This window comes from Perissodus microlepis, chromosome 9 (genome assembly GCF_051167445.1).
Source record: "Perissodus microlepis isolate ML-2025 ecotype Zambia chromosome 9, ASM5116744v1, whole genome shotgun sequence".
Lineage (NCBI taxonomy): Eukaryota > Metazoa > Chordata > Actinopteri > Cichliformes > Cichlidae > Perissodus > Perissodus microlepis.
This window is the reverse complement of record NC_140469.1, coordinates 21,368,397-21,384,981: the sequence shown is the minus strand read 5'-3', so window position 1 is coordinate 21,384,981 and position 16,585 is coordinate 21,368,397. Positions and strand designations below refer to the sequence as shown.

The following is a 16,585-nucleotide window of genomic DNA, read 5'->3' as shown; positions in this document are numbered from 1 at the left end:
ATATTTGAGCAGCACTGCTTATATTTGTCAAAATCTAATTTGATTTTAAGTTTCACCTAAACAGATTAAAACATGAAACACTCAAAGTTCACACACCTCTGTTGAGTTGGACGTCCCGTTTGTACCTTCCATTGGCCTCATAGATAAATATCCAGCCTAAAAAATATATATTTAAAGCAGCTTTAGTTATAACGTGTTCACTTCCATTTGGCAGATCATGTAAAGGACTTTTTTTGTCTTAAACATTTCAATGCTTAACAGAATGAGCCTTAAAAAAATCGATTTCTGTCACTTAACCGACATAATGTGATCAAGCACACAGACTTTTACCAATCAATTTATCATCTAAAAAATAGAAAATATTTAGATCTGAAAACATATTTAGAAAATATTCAGACCCAAAACCAAGCAGCGATTACACATTTGTTTAATTATTTATATATTTTCATTATTAAGCTTGCAGGAGTGATTAAATGCATTAGTTAGCTGTGTATTTGTTTGCAGTATTGAGCAACAATACTTACGCACATTTAAACTGAGTAAAAGCTTTGAATGAGCATAATTGATTTTGCAATGATATAAAAATGATTGTATTTGCACTACCTTACAGAAGAGTGGCATTTAGTACTTTTTTTCTTACCTCTGCAAATGAAAAGTCTGTCAAAGGCAGATCTGTCAGTGCAGCCAGAATAATTCCCACCATAAGCAGTGTGAGTCCCCTCATCTTAAAAACAAATCGGCCTCCTGTGTGCACGATGTCTGCTTTGCAGTCCCAGTAAGAGGAATTTGAATTTATGGCTTCACTTGTAGGTTAAAGTCCAACTCTGAGTTTATTTTGTGTTATTTTCCTCGCCTTCCCTCGTAACGCTTTCTATGTCAAGTTTGAGTTTGTTAGTCAAACTGCTTTCCTGTTTTATTTTGACAGCTGGTTGTCTTCTGTATCTTTTTCTGCAGCTGATTAATCTTCAGTCTCTTGTACGTTAACATATTTTTCTCCCACAAAACTCCGACGTATATTAATCATTAGTTTTCTTTCTGAAATTTTAGTCCACCTACTTGCTCAACAGCATTTTCACTGCTTTGGTTTGGCACCCGAAGTAAGAGGAGGGTGCACTAAGAAAACTCGTACCAGTGTTTGTAATCACATGGTTGATTATTCCTGCAAATAAGCAAAAAGCTAACCTCTCCCACAGAACAACTGAAAATTATAATTATTGAATTACTTGTATTTAACATTTTTCACGTGCAAAACTAGGATTAACGGGATGGAAAGTAGAGTTTAAAGAGAAGAAAAAAGTGATAGCAACTTTATATCAAACACAGAAAAATGCACTTAAATGCGTTGTTACAGTCACAGCTGGATTACAATAAAAACTGAAGATTCAGGTCTGGAAACTAAAATTCAAATTACATTAAAAATGCTAAAAGATAAAAAAAAAAAATTCAGCTTCATTTATAATGAAACATTAATAAAGCAACAATGAATGATTCTTTTTCTTGCAATGCTGATTTGAGAGAGATTTCATCACTGGGGAATTTGTTCTTCCCTTTAACCCACCACAGGAGGCTCAACCAGGCCTTTATGTTTTCAAATAACATGAAAATTGATATTTAACTTGATATGATCTGTTCATGTAAGCTAGCCTAATGATAAACTTGAGTAAAGTGGAGCTAGACTCTGATGTCTTCTCCAGAGAAACTGAACTCTGGATCTGCATCCATCTGACAGCCAGACTGCTCTTCATCCAGGAATAGTGGCAATTATACACATGTCCATCTTTAGACAGAATAGTGACAAATAGGGAGACACAGCAAAGGGCCCGTGGTCAGACTTGACACCTGGTCTCTGCATTGAGCCATGTGGTGAATGGTCACCTGCTCAACTGGGCGAGCTAAACTTGCAGCCTTTAGTCAATTTTTTCATATAGTTAGTGATATGAACCCATTAACATTACTGCACTCTTTGCAAGCTTTCAGAAGACTGTTCGGCAGGCAACATCCATCTGCCAGTTCTGTGCAAATAAGCACACTTACCGTATTTCTCTTCATCAGCTCCCTGTTAAATCCCAAAGTAAATGTAAAATCCCTCTAATCACATACAAGGTGTTAAATAATCAGACCCCCATCTCATCTTATAGGCCTTATAGTCCCGTATCACCCCAGCAGAGCACTTCGCTCTCAGGCTGCTGGTTTACTTGTAGTTCGTAGAGTTTTTAAAAGTAGAATGGGACGCTGAGCTTTCAGTCCCTTCTTCTGTGGGCCCAGCTCCCAGTTCGGATTAGGGAGTCAGACACCCTCTACTTTTAAGATTAGACTCAAGACTTTCCTTTCAGATAAAGCATATAGTTAGGGCTGGATCAGGTGACCCTAACTCGTCCCTTAGTTATGATGCAATAGGTCTAGAGTGCTGGGGACTTCCCATCATGCACCGTTTCTTCTTCACTAACTACACCACTGATTTTATCATTAGTTATTATTAATCTCTGGCTGTCTGCCACAGCCATCTTTATCCCGTCTTCCTCCCATCACCCCAGCTGGTCATGGCAGATAGCCCCTCCCTGAGCCAGGTTCTGCCAGAGGTGTCTTCCTGTTAAAAGGGAGTTTTTTCTTCACGTTATCACCAATTGTTTGGTCATAGGGGAGCGTTTGATTTTTAAGGTTTTCTCTGGATTATTGGAAGGTCTTTACCTTACGATATAAAGCACCTTGAGGTCACTGCTGTTGTAGTTTGGTGATATATAAATAAAGCTGAAAATTTGGCCATCATCTCTCACAAGCCGTGCCCTCTACTTATATGTTTTCCTAACATCATTACACATTTTAGTGTCTTGCAGCCTCTTGCCTGTTCTTTGTTCTTCTTGTATGTTAACCCAGCACACAACACACGACAGAGTCAGTCAGCTTTTTACATGGAAAGTAAAATTTATTATTCCTGAACCACAAAATAGACTTCTTTGGTTGTACAAATTCACTAGTTACAGTCTTGTATGAGCTATAACCCTCAACCCTAGGACATGTGACCCTTTTCCCCTCCAGCCTATTGGCAAGTAAAAGCCCCCGAAGAGAACTCAAGACGAAAAGAATTAAACACAGAAACTCGAAACACTGCATCAAAAATGTAGTGAACCCCATCTGGAAAAAAAGTTTTATCTACTAAAAGATTTTTTTTTTTAAAGATATTAGCTGTTGCGAATGTTATCAAACTGAATTTCAGTCGGTGAGAGCAACACGGAAAGCTTTAATTAGAAGACACTACATTAAATTAACACAAAATGCTACGATGCTGTGATTCTGCAGAAATACCCGTCACTGACACTGTGTCGAGCTGTAAGCTGAAGAGTCTGAGTGAGATCAATGTCTTGAGAGGGACTAACTAGTTCTGCCTCTCAGGCCTCTCCCATTAGCAAACCACTATACATGCAGAGAGCATCCCAGCGCCAAGCCTGCCTGAACCTAGATGCATCAGCAGTCCACGTGTTTAGTGTAGGTCCAAGACTGGCTCAGTTTCACACCCCAAATTTTGCTTTTCCTCTCAGTATTTGTACATTATTCACACGATAAATGATTTTCAGTGGCGTCAGATTTAAATTAACCATAGACAGAAAAAAAAAACAAACAACAAAAAAATAAAAACAACAAAAACACACACCTGCTACCTTCACATCACTGTGGCAAACCTCATAACGCAAGGAAAGTGGTGATTCACATTGATTTAAAAAAAACAAACAACTATTACCCTTAACAGGGCAGGATAAGTACCATTAATATTAAAATGATGCCAAAATGCATGCTCCCAAACTGCCTGCTCCATGCTGCTTCCTCCATTGTAGTCAGTCATACTCTCTACAGAGGAATGTGACATTGCTAAAGGCCCCGCGAAGTGGATTTGAAACAACTTAGGCAATTGAATTTGTAAATATGGCTGTCTCAAACAAAACGGATGAGTTAAAAGCGAAGATAAAATGAAGTGATATGCAAATAATGGGCTGAAAGCTGTGATTTTGTGACTCATTAACAGATGGCGAGTCGCATTATCAGCTGGCCTCCAGGCCGGGATAGGGTGAAGGAATAAGTTCTTTAAAAGGCGGACCAGTGGCAGTGCAAAAATGATATGTACTCTTTTAAAAAATAAAAAAAAAAGCTCACCACATTTTGTGACAGTGAAGGTAGCAGGATGTTCCCTACTCGTTTAATATATATATGTGTATGTATATATATACACATACACACTCCTGTCGGCTGAAGAAAACACTGAAAGCCTATGAATGTCTCTCAAGAAGTTAGTATAGCTATGACCCATTTCTTTTCTGCGTTTGTCTTCCAGTATGTTTTGTTTAAAAGCATCAAAAATCACTGAACGCTTAGAAATTCAAATTAAAAAAACCCTAAAAGCTTTGATCTCTAGTTAAAATAGATCTGATTCTACGAGGCAAACTGAATGCTAAATGGAAAGAAATAAAAAGATAAGTAGCAACCCTAGCTAACAACGCTAGCGCTTTCTTGCCGCTGAGGGGCCGTCGATCAACTGGCCCTCAGACTGGAAAGGCAAGACTGGCACGCGGGCTCTAAGTGTCTGTGTGGCAACTATCAGCGTCGCAGACTTTACAGTGGTTACATACGGCAGAGTAAATCTCGCTCTACTGACAGCATGTGTAGTGTTTGGTGAATCTGCACCTCCTGTGGACGCACGCCCCTCTGAGGCCAGTGCTCCACAGTGTTTGTAATGTTGTGTATGTTTGCGTGACGTCTGCAGGGTTTTTCTTCAGTTGGTGAGGTGTTATGTGGGCACAGCGGTTTCCAGGCTGCGGCGGCCCTGCCTCAGTTTGCGCTTGTTGCTGTACAGAGCCATCTCCTCCAGGGCGGAGGTGGCAGGCAGCGGGGTGACGTCGGGGCTCGCGGCGGTTCCTGGGAGGGGAAAAACGAAAAGAGAGAGAAAATGCATTTGAGCTGCTGCAATTTCTCATCTTTTCTTGTGACAGTATCTGCTGCAGAAAAGATCAGAGCGACAGGACAGAAGATCCCTGTGAATCCCGTGACCCTGCGAGAGACACCCCACATTTAGAGCAGCAGCTGGAAACGAGCAGGAAACAGATGCGTCCAGTTTCTGTGCTAAACTCAAACCAATGACTTCAGTATTTCTTAAGTGTTTTCACTGCCAAGTCCTTGTTTTAAACATCCTTTCACTTCTCTACTATAGTGACTGGTCCTGCTGATCATGTAAATTAAAAACAAACAAACAAAGGAAGCACATAACCATCATGTAGCTGAGTTTTTACATGTGTGCATCTGCAGGGCAAAGAGGTAGGCCAAAGCTTTGCTGAGCCAGCTGAGCAGGAGGATAAAAGCAATGAACACAGTTGTGGTGAGATGTTTACGTACACACAGGTGGTTTCTTTGAACTTCTTTTTTTGCACGGTGGAATGATCGTATAGGTCCAACAATTAGTCTTTTAAATTGACAAGGCAGGGTAACTTCTAGTTAGTGATCATGACTAAGTGCTGCTGGTAGTTTCTCTTTGCAGAATAAAAAGCTTGTTTGACAGCACTCATTGGATTGACACATACTAGGAACACTGGAGACCCAAACCAGCACCAGTGTCCACAGTGAAGCCGGTTTTAAATCGCCATGGACCGAGTGGGTGCCGACCGTGAAAGAAGCCCCTGCTCCAAAATCAACACCTTCAAACTCGACTCAAATTTGGAGTTGCCCTCTTGGACAAACCAAATACCTTCTGGAGAAAAGTTTGATGGCTAGTCGAGACAAAGACTGAGCTATTTGTCCACAATAATAAGAGGCACAATTGGAGGAGTAAATGTGCAGCTTTCAGCCGTCGAGTATGGTGGTGGTAGCATTATGCTCTGGGGCTGTTTTGCTACTGGTGGTACTGGTACATTGCACAAAGTAGATGGAATAGGATAAAACTTGGATGTTCCAGCAGGACAATGATCCCGATCCACAACTGATTTAGGAGTGGATAAAGGCAGCTAACATTAAATTTGTTGAAACGGCCTAACCCAGGCTCGGCCAACTCCAAGCCCCGAGGGACGGTGTCCTGCAGGTTTTAGATCTCACCCTGGGTCTACACACCTGAATCAAATGAGTATTTCATTACCAGGCCTCTGGAGAACTTTATTGAGGAGGTAATTTAGCCATTTAACTCAGCTGTGATGAATTAAGGACACATCTAAAACCTGCAGGACACCGGCCCCCGAGGCCTGGGTTTGGACACCACTGGCCTACCCAAAGACCTGACCGCAATCCTGCTTTTAAAGCCAGGTTAAAGCCAGAAACAAACCAATTTACCAAACAATTCAAAGAGTGGTCCAATAAGGGACATTTAACCAAATATTAGTGGTTATATTATATCTATGTATACATTTCACCCTGTGTGGACTAGAAAAAAGGCAAAATAAATTCAAACTTATGCACCCGGTTCTTGTTTTTTTAAAGTGATTAAAGATAGATGCGATCATTCCACCCCAGAAAAAAAAAACAGTTCAAAGAAATAATTATAAACCTAAATTACCAAGACACTCATGGCCATGATGACCGTAAACTTCTGACCACAACTGTACTTATCCAGTTTTAATAAGCAAATCATGCTTTCAAAATAAAGCGAATAAGTTTCTGATTAGATTTTAGCGCACACATGTGGTTTCTCTGGTGCACGTCTTTATATTTAAAACAAATCCATGCACAAATCAAAGGACTGTGGTTAAACTGATCCTTTACACATAAAACGTCCCTTTGAATCAGTAGCTGCTTCCTGTCTGGTGGCGAGCAGATGGCAAAGCACACCCAGGTGGACACACCCATCTTATACCCAAACCCCCAACTGTGCCACACAAACAGCAGGTTAGAGTGTAAATGTACAACCCGACACACACCCCGACAAACGCTCCTCGCACACACACACACACACACACACACACACACAGCGACAAACACATGCACACAGGATCCTACCAATAGGAGCCGCTTATCCCAGGTAGGCACCTGAATCAAAGGGGACAGAAGAGGTTGAGGTACAACTTCCTTTTCCTATCACTTCACCTGTTTGTGAAGCTTTTTTTTAATTTTGATTTTTAAGTGAAACCAAAAAATAAAAAAAAAATAAAATAAAAGCAGGAGTGTATACTCCATCTGTACCAGAAACCATTATTTGTTCTACACATGTGAGAAGTTTCCTGCCACGTTTTCTTGGCGGTGTTGGATTAAAATGACTGTACTATCATTATGTGACATCAGAATATTACGGTCACATCAATATCTTTGTTATACAGAAATAAAAACTATATATTTTGCTTGATACCTCAAAGAAGTCTGCTTTTATCTTACAGCTGATTTCTTACTGTGGCTCACTCTTTTCAATACACTGGTAAGGCAGCTTGTTTCTGACACTGAAAACAATCATTTTGTGTTTCATAAGTAAAAGTTTGGAGTTATTGTCTCAATATTTTTACTTATTTGAAGTTATTTTCTAAAATTTTAGTTTTCTTCTTAGAAGTAAATCCAAAGACAAGACTTTTTTAAATCTTGTTATCTGCCAAATTTTGTTTGACATAAGCTCTTTTTTTCATTGTTTATCAGCAAGAATTCCCGCTACTACAGTAGTCGCACTCTGTGTCAAAGACTTTTATTTTGAAAGTCAGAAACAGGAAGAAGCCCATGCATACAAATAAATGAGGTTTCTGGTACAGTTCAGGGCGTAACAATCAGCACCACGTACCTGGGTTACTGGAGCCGTCATCGATGAACTTTAAGTCTGTGTCAGTTGTGTCTGGGGACTGAAAGAAATAAAAAGAGACTCTTATTAACAGGGACTGACTCTGGGGTTTAATAGCCTGTAGCCCAGGGGAAGCTTTCACCAGGTGAGTAGTGGGGCTGGCAAGGTAGGAGACTGTCAGGAAACATGTCAGCTGCTCTCTGCAGTTTAGCAGGCAGCACTGAAGCTCCTAATCTGTCAGAGCCACAAAGCCAGAGTACATCTACTCAACTACTCCCCCCAGGAGAAACGGGCGTGTAAAAGAAGAGGGTGTCGATTAAGTCATTGGCGTCGAGGTTTCTTGTGTCAGTTGGACACACCCACAAAAGAGAGGACAAACAGAGAAACAGCACTAATGCATCGATGCACAACGGGGAAAAAACAAAGAAAAAAAACAAGCAGAACTGTAAGGAGTCATCTGTTGCTTAATTTGAATTAAATTGATCATGCTTGGAAGTGATTTATCTATTTATTTACTCTACACAAAGAATTTAATGTGTCACTCAACTGAAGCCGACACACATGACAGGCTCAGACGTTTTTCAGATGATGCACAAACACAGACTTAGCTGTGGTTGGAGTTATTCCATGATACGAGCTGTGAAGGCTTCCCTTTATATCTCCACTCCACTTTAGCAGGCGGGGGACTCAACCAATCAGTGTACAACGCATTCTTCTGTTCAGGGGCCGGATAACACGCTCGACTTAAATACAGCTGCGACGTAGACATCATGTAAATTTCATTTTAAAAGCTACTGAATTTGTCTGCAGGGATCGAAGACAGTATACACTGATCAGAGATAATATTATGATATAGAAGCAGGAAAGATGGGCAAATGTAAGGATTTGAGTGAGTTTGAAAGGACAAAATTTTGCTGGCTAACCGACTGGGTCAGAGGATCTCTAAAACTGCAGCTATTGTCGGGTGTTCCCAGTCTGCAAGGTCGTGGGCAGCAAAGTCTCACTGAGCACGTGGGGAGCATAGGCCTGTCAGATCCAACCCTCATCTGTGACATCTTGTTTCAAAAAAGGTAAAAATCATTGCCTGACACTTCAAAATTGGAATTTGCCTTATATTAAGTATATATATATTATATACTGCAGTGGAGGGTTCAGTTCACAGCCACTATAAAGTCAAGGAATAACTACAACTGCAAATAATTTGTTCTCTGTGAAGATTGAAGATAGGTTTGGAAACCCCCGAAGGCTTAAACGACCGTGCAGGAAACAAACAAGGTGAAAATTTTCGTAATATCCATAAATATCCCAGAATCCCAGAAAGCGGTGTCACAGACGACGGATATTCGACTCAGAAATAAACGACCACTTGCAAACAAGCGCTGCTGCTCCACCTCTACACCAAGATTCCCCTGCTTCTCCCTTCTCTTCCTCCACACGGGAGGAAATTAACTCTTCCCCAAACAGACGGATACAAACGGAACCGTTATCCTCTTGAGAGCACAGAAGATCAGCGGGTGAGATGAGATGAGCGCAGATGAGAGGAAATGTCAAGAAGGACATGTCATTCTTCTGCATGATGTTCAACCCATGCGTGGAATAAGACAACTGATGGCAGTGAGTGCGAGAGTGAATAAGATGCAGAGTTTTCCACCCAGGTTAGTGGGATCAAAGACCTGTCTGCATCCCAGCAGCTGCTGAGCGTTAATGTTTGCGACCGATTAGTTGGCTGCGAGATAGATAGATGTGAATGGATACAGCTAAAGATGCTGTTACATTTGTGAGTCACAGGTGTGAGGCAGGAAGGGAGGGAGGCTGATGTGGTGTGCTGTTATTTAGATTAAAAGTCCGCCTTCATTGTGCAGGTGAGAGTTAGTGAGCCACACCATGAATAGGACAGAGAGCACGGATCGATGACTGAGCGACAACCTAGACTGCAGTCACACGGAGGCCTCCTGATTAACAGAAACTAGAGGGAAGAGGCAGCACGGGAAAGCCAGGGGAGGGAGGGAGGAGGAGGAGGCTTGATGCCCCCGGAGATCGGCATGCAGCCAATACCTGGATGTCGTATACGGGTTTGGAAGAAGGAATGGCAGCAAACTGTCGGTAGTCAAACTTCTTTGTTGACACGGACTAGAAGGATAGCAAACAGGAATGAGCAGAGGGAGAAGAGGGGAAATAAGGGAAACAAAAGAGAGGAAAATGGAGGAAGTGGGACAAAGTATAGAAAGGAGAAAACACAGCGGAAGAGGGGAAAAAGTCAGGGAATAAGAGGAAAAGGCAGAATAAAATGGAAGAGGGAGAGTGGAGGGCAGAGAGGCAAATGGGTGATTTAAACAGCCAGCTGTGGCATTGATGGGAGAGCAGTGTGTGTGTTTTCAGCTCTGATTGGATAGAGTGGCAATGAGCAAGATGGTGGATTCATGTCAATGTATTTTGATGCAAATGTACCTCTTCCAGCTTGTGAACAAACGAGCCTGACGGTTTCCTTTATTCAATTAAATCACACTGTAAAGTAAGTGTTACAGCTTTTTTTTTTTAAATATTATGATGACTCAAGCTCTCCAAGTCAGTACAAACTAGCAAGTGGGGGGAAAAAACAACAACAATTAAATCAGTCAATAAGAAACTGAAATTCAGGATTAAATCTTACCAGCCTGCCGGGCGAGGTTAATCCTCGAGGACTGAGCTCTGCCAAACAGACAAAGAAATGTACTTAAGCAGGTAAAAAAAAAAAGGGTGGAAAATGAGCTTTTTAGGTGAAAAGACAAACACAGTTTCCTTTAGCAGCAGCTTCTTACCCTCCATAGGAGTGGGAGAGGGTGTTGGTGCAGGCGAGGGTGACTCTGTCAGTTGATCTAGTGTCCCACGTTTCTTCCCGTCCCGAGACTTGGCGATGACCATCTGAGCCTTCAGTGCATCCTGCTCCAGAGACTTCATTCTGCAGGAGGAACGACCGCAATCAAAAAAATATTCAAAGGCATTTAATAAAGTCCAACGTTTACAGAAATAGGGAGACAAAAAACTGACACCGTCTCTCTCTCACACACACATATGCACACCACTACGGGTGGGTGCAGGCCAATCACTGCTATTTTGGGGTGTTCCTTGTCCTGGTTTGCAGGGATTAAAAAAATAAATAACATAAATGTAATTTCAAAGCAAAAATTAAGGATGCACTCCAGGAAAAGGGACCACCTACCGCTAGTAGGCGTACCCTCAGCTCACAGAAAGCTTGCGTACTTACTGCGGATCACGTGTTAGTAACAGTACAAAAAGAACAGCAAGGCACAAATGAAAACGAAGAGTTCTGCAGAACGAGGGTGGAAGACAAGACAGAGAAAAGAAAAGAGAGACGGGAACCAAAAGGAGCTGGAGATGGGAAACAGCAGAGACGTGCAGAAGCAGTACGGCACTGGAAAGGCAGCGGAAGCACTGTCAGTGTTGCTGCGAGTGCTTGCTTGGACCTTTCCGAACTCGGCCTCTAGCAAAGTACCCCAAATATCAAAGCACCCCAGCACAACCCCACGATGCCGTGCATCTGGCCCTGGCGGCCGGGGCCGAGGAGCAGACCTGAGCTGGGAGGCTGCAGAGGAGGAGGTAGAGGAGGAAGTGGGGGGCTGGGGTGCCGCGGCCGTGCCCTGAGATGCCCTCACTCGGGCCTGGTAGAGCCTCTTAGCCAGGTCCTGCTCATACTGCCTAACATCCTCCTCTAGGCCATAGGGCCTGTGCCCCACAAGGTCACAGAGAGAGGGAGGGAGTGGAATAAAAAAAAGTGTACGCCAGGATGACGGAGGAATGTGGAGGACAGGAAGAAAGGCACACAGACAAAGAGAAGAAAACCAAAGAATGGAAGGTAAAACACCAATATAAGTAGGAGAGCCAGAAATGATAAATAAGACAATTTTTAGACACAGTAACAGTGAGACAGAGACAGACCACACACGCAGGATAGTCACTAAACTAAATCTACCGAGAATTTACGTTTGCTTTGACATAAAATAACTTCTTGAAGCCTTTTATTTACTAGCTTGACAAACTGTAACAGGAAACGTGGGACAGAAGTGTCTCTAACCCTAAAGAATGTGCAACTATAAAAGTCTGGTCTGATCCTTGGTTTCCTTCGGTACGCATTTTTCTTTGCGTGTGGATGCTGCCGTCTTCCAAAGTTACCATCCAAGTTAAGTCTCCTGTTACTCAAAAACTGCTGAAATAAATCCACAAATCGAGGTTTAGCCCTGAAAGCATTACATTCTACTTATTTTATTATCCTTGCTTAACGTGTGGCATGGTTGCATTACCGTGCTGCCCTCCACATTGCTCTCTTCTCGGCTTCCAGGGCTCGTTTCTCCGCAGGGGACAGGTCCTTGTCAGGTGCCACGGCCAGCTCGGGGCTCTGCATACGAAGTCTCTCTTGGTGTCTGCGCTCTGCTTTGGCTGTTCGGATGGGAGCTGCTGATTCCCCGGGGTAAGCTGGGACGAGACTGACGGGATAGACGGGTGCAGTTAGTTTGGTTTCTAGGCTTTGAACTCTGAGCCCACTCAGTCATCAGAGGGAGAAATTGAAAATTCTGCAGCTTAAACTGACCACCGCACTGGGAGGATGACGCGAGGAGTGTGATCAGTGGCTAACAGCAGGTAAACATGTTGTCCTGTGTGTTGTAATTACCCAGTCATTGAGTTGGGCCTCTGCTCCAGCCTGAAGCTGTCCTCCAATGAATTCCTCTGAGAGTCTCCCTTGCCATCTACTGAAGAAGGCCTTCATGCAAAACGAACAATTAGTCTTCAGTGTGCGGAAGAAAGTGTAAAGAAAAACAGATTAGTCTAACACAGCTTCTCACCCTGAGCTGTAGTTTGGCGGTGTGGAGCAGTGCTGCGATGGGGTGGACACCGGCTCCACTTTGTACTCCACTCCATCCAGCAACACCTTTCCGGTGGCCTTCATCTGTGCCACCTGCTTGGCCAGGTCCTCCTCATCCTCATCCTCGTCGTCATCATCCAGTAAGTACTCCCGCGCTCGCTGCTCAAACTTCCTCTCTGGTAACAGATTATCATGTAAACACACTCCACTGATTTGAACACATTCCTTAGATATGAGCTGCATGTGGCTAAGAAGGACACTCAGGAAACAAACCTTCTTCCTCCCTCATCTTCTTGAGGTCATCCTCCCCGACGAGGGAGACTCGAGGCTTGGGTTTTTCTGGCGTCTGTTGCTTCACGTCAATCTCAAAGTACTTCTGTCTGTCCCTGAAAGAGCGCTGCTCTGGGCTGTGCTTACCACCAAACACTGGGCTCTGTGGCATCAAAATCAGGACAAAATGAACAAAATTAGAAGTGATAAATGCTGAAATTAGAGCGCTTGCATTTCTCCCTACTGAAAAAGCAATTATATTATAATAACATTCGTATAGTGCTGCAGATTGAATGCTGAAGTCTGCATGAGTCAGCATTGTTGCACATCAGGTTCCTTCGTCTCTAAATCTATAAAGGTTTTTGGTTAGACGCTTGAAATAAGATGTCTGGTTAACGTCACAGTTCCACAGATTTTATTCTAAAATATACAACACCCCAGTAAATATCCCACAGAGAAGTGGCTAAATGAGACGACAAGGACTTTTAAAGTTATTACAATGAACACAGGAGGTTAGTGGTTGTGGTGAAATTCAGGTCATGCAGCTGTGGTTTAGTTCCCTTCCACCCCATGTTGGCACTTTAAGTTGTTGCAATTGCATTTATGCTTCAAAAATCATAACAGTGGTGTCAACTTGTGGAAAATTACCCTGCTGAATAGGGCTGTTCGATATAACGATATATATCGGATGACGATATAAAAACGTCCATCGTTTCATTTTATGCTATCGTTTGGTTCGTGGTGTCGCAAAATAAACTGTTTACGGCAATATATTTTCATGGTTTTGATGGTCACTGTAGTGGCTATATTACTTTCTTAAAGTTCTCTCTTTCTCTTATATTTAATATAACCACACTACGGATGGACAAGCGCCTGTTTTTATGCGTTGTGGTTAGCAACAACGAGGTAACAGCATCGCGTGTCCGCTTGTTTATGTTCCACATAAACCTTTCACAATAAAGCTCAAGATCCTGTTGAGGCTTTTCAAAATAAACTAAATCACGTGAAAGAGCAGATTATTTACGGATGAGAATTAAAAAAGAGCCGCCAGGTGCTAAAAAATAAACCTTAGACTCAAACGTTAGAACAGGCTTTTCCCCGCAGCACGCCGTGTAATAAATACTCACAAAGAAAACGGCGGCCATTACAACTTATGTCTAAAAATGTATAGTTTCATCATGCATTGGTTAAAACGCTCGACTCCAGCTACATGACGCGCAGCTGGAAACACTTCACGCAAGACGAGCTGCCCGAGATTCACAGAATTTACAGAAAATGTTACATTTGTGTGATTTATATCGTTATCGGACGATAGAATTCTTATATCGGGATATGAGATTTTGGTCATATCGCACTGCCCTACTGCTGAACAGAACAAATGTTAGAGTTCGTTTTCTGTGATAACGCAAAAGCACAAGGAAAACAAAACAAAAAAAAAACAACAAAAAAAACTCTGGTGTCCGGGAAGATGTTAAATGCAGGATCATCTACACATAGAAAGTCCTTGCAGCACTAATTCCGACTAATTAAAGCTGCAGAGACATTCGCAAGAAGGTCAAAAGATGTCGTTAAAGATGCAAGAAAAGCATCTCAGACCAAGGAGGACGAAAAAAGAACAGCCATAAAATATAACCCAGCACCATTAAGCTGCATCACATCAAATAACTGACGCTCCCAATTCCTGACAGAAGTAGCATAGTTGTCTCCAACCTGTAGGAGCACAGACCCCACCACCGGTCAAGCCAAGCACATGAGCACAGGGATGCTCTAGCTGTGTTGGAGGCGGTGGGTACCTGCAGGTCCATGGAAGGCGTGGAGCGGCGCGGCACTGCTGCAAAGCTCATATACTCACGACGGTCTGATAAGAGGGGTTGCCGAGGGGAGACCTTGCCGGTCAGACCCTCGCCAGCTCCCTCCCGACCATCTGTGTCATCAAACACCTCGTTGTTCAAATCAGGCTGAAAAGGCCACACAGGTCATCACCAGATGATCAGTGCAGCACGCTTTGAGCAGATGTGCAAAGCTACAGCTTCAATACTCACTTCTTAAACACCATATTGACCCAAATATAATGAAACTGTAGAGGGGGACTTTTAGAAACTAAATGTCTAGAAACAATTGCTGTCTTTATTTTCTGGTCAACGTGGTACAGCAGACACCTGTGATATGTTTACTCACCTCTGGAGAAGGTTGCTTTGGTTGGAAGTTGTTCCTTGTGCCATAAAGGTCCTGTTGGTAGTGCAAGAAATGAGTGTTAGCAACGTGAAGGACACAAAAATGACTCAGGACTGAAATGACTACAGAGGACAGGCAGACTGATTAACAGATACACAGTACGTACAGGAGTCAGCACACCCCCCTGCAATATCACGTCAAATGATTGAAAAGTGTAACTACATTGATAATAAGATGAACAATGAAAAACAAACACAGTAGAGTGTGATCGCTGAGACAGAACTCAGCACACCTGGGATTTTTAAGGAAGTGAAAACCTTGCTGTCCACTTTGATCAAGAGGTGATGCCACAGGTTGCCTCCCACTAGGCCCTGGTGGGAGGCAACCTGTCTCCAGAACAATTGCTATAGTCACAAAGTCTGGTGAAGGTTTGCAAATAAGTGTCAACCGATTTCTAAATACAGACAGAAACTACAGAAAATGTTTTCTAAAAATCCCACGATCATGTACATTTGTACATTTAACAGTTCAACTGAGTACTGAACAGCAGCCTTATAACTGTGTTCAATGTGTGCTCTTTTGTTGACATTAGGTGTTTGCATGCTAGGTTAAATATGCTACATATTTTCAAGAAGACCAAGTTTGGGTGACCTTCATCCCATGAGGCACTTTATGAAGCACCCTGCTGGGTATTAAACCTTCTCTATGTACAATTCATCATTAATGTTACAATATATATTTATATTAATTTAGTTTGCAAACCACGACTGGCAAAAACTATTCAGTTAATTTCAATTTAATTTATATAGCATCACATCACAACAATAGTTGCCTCAAGGTGTTAAAGACCCTCCAATAATACAAAGAAAACAGACAAAACCCCAACAATCATATGACCTATAAGGCGCTCATAGACCACCTATGAGCAAGCGGTTTGGCCACAGTGGGAAGGAAAACCTCCCTTTTAACAGGGAGAAATTTCCACCACAACCAGGCTCAGGGAGGCAATCAGTCAGGGATGAAAAACTACTTTGCTAAAGGACAGAGACAATGCACTTTTTAATCATTTGACATTTAAGCGATATTGCACAGGGGTGTAATATATTTTTAAATAAATGTGACTGAATATTAGTACACGAGCCACACATGAACGGATGGATGGATCGAGAGTCAACACCAATATGACAGATGATGGCAATGAAGGCATTCCACACGTCACAGCACGTCACAGGCCCCCCCAACAAGGCGCAGGCTTCACTTAGCGCAGCCTGCTCCAGTCAGGAGGATGCGGCACGAGACCAACCAGGCAGCACAGCATGCTTGTGTTGTTGTAGTGACCCGGTTGAGTCCGGACAGCACGGCCTACCTGCGGCGGCTCCAGCACTGCCAGTGAGCGAGGCACGGCGGCAAACGCCTTGTATGCCTGCTTGACATTCATGGGAAACTCGTCGGGCGAGGAGGGGGAGGGGGCGCGAGGCTGCAGCGTGGGGAGGGGGGTCACGGAGGGAGGGTGGGAGAGGTCGATATGGTAAAGGAGGCGGGGGGGAGGACAGACA

The 16,585-nt window shown here is 42.9% G+C and overlaps 2 protein-coding genes across 17 annotated transcripts in view; both read right to left on the bottom strand.

Annotated features, from left to right (window-relative positions):
* Positions 1–999, bottom strand: part of LOC146380494 (uncharacterized) — a 7,011-nt gene extending 6,012 nt beyond the window's left edge. Inside the window, exons 1-2 of the mRNA XM_084939628.1 lie at positions 641–999; positions 97–156 (exon numbers count right to left, since the gene is read on the bottom strand). Coding sequence (XP_084795754.1) covers positions 97–156; positions 641–724 — 144 coding nt within the window. The 5' untranslated portion in view covers positions 725–999. The remainder of the gene's footprint in view (positions 1–96; positions 157–640) is intronic.
* Positions 1,000–2,899: 1,900 nt separating this feature from the next.
* Positions 2,900–16,585, bottom strand: part of scrib (scribble planar cell polarity protein) — a 78,534-nt gene continuing 64,848 nt past the window's right edge. For 8 of the 16 annotated variants that reach the window (XM_084939610.1, XM_084939603.1, XM_084939605.1 and 5 more), the window contains 12 exons: positions 16,396–16,506; positions 15,033–15,083; positions 12,858–13,017; positions 12,565–12,760; positions 12,393–12,482; positions 12,025–12,207; positions 11,297–11,449; positions 10,525–10,664; positions 10,377–10,414; positions 9,782–9,856; positions 7,730–7,787; positions 2,900–4,905 (listed from right to left, as the gene is read on the bottom strand). In XM_084939610.1, coding sequence (XP_084795736.1) covers positions 4,778–4,905; positions 7,730–7,787; positions 9,782–9,856; positions 10,377–10,414; positions 10,525–10,664; positions 11,297–11,449; positions 12,025–12,207; positions 12,393–12,482; positions 12,565–12,760; positions 12,858–13,017; positions 15,033–15,083; positions 16,396–16,506 — 1,383 coding nt within the window. In that variant the 3' untranslated portion in view covers positions 2,900–4,777. Of the gene's footprint in view, positions 4,906–6,966; positions 6,997–7,729; positions 7,788–9,781; positions 9,857–10,376; positions 10,415–10,524; positions 10,665–11,296; positions 11,450–12,024; positions 12,208–12,392; positions 12,483–12,564; positions 12,761–12,857; positions 13,018–14,647; positions 14,813–15,032; positions 15,084–16,395; positions 16,507–16,585 lie in introns of all 16 variants that reach the window. The other 8 variants (XM_084939619.1, XM_084939613.1, XM_084939616.1 and 5 more) reach the window with 8 other exon arrangements.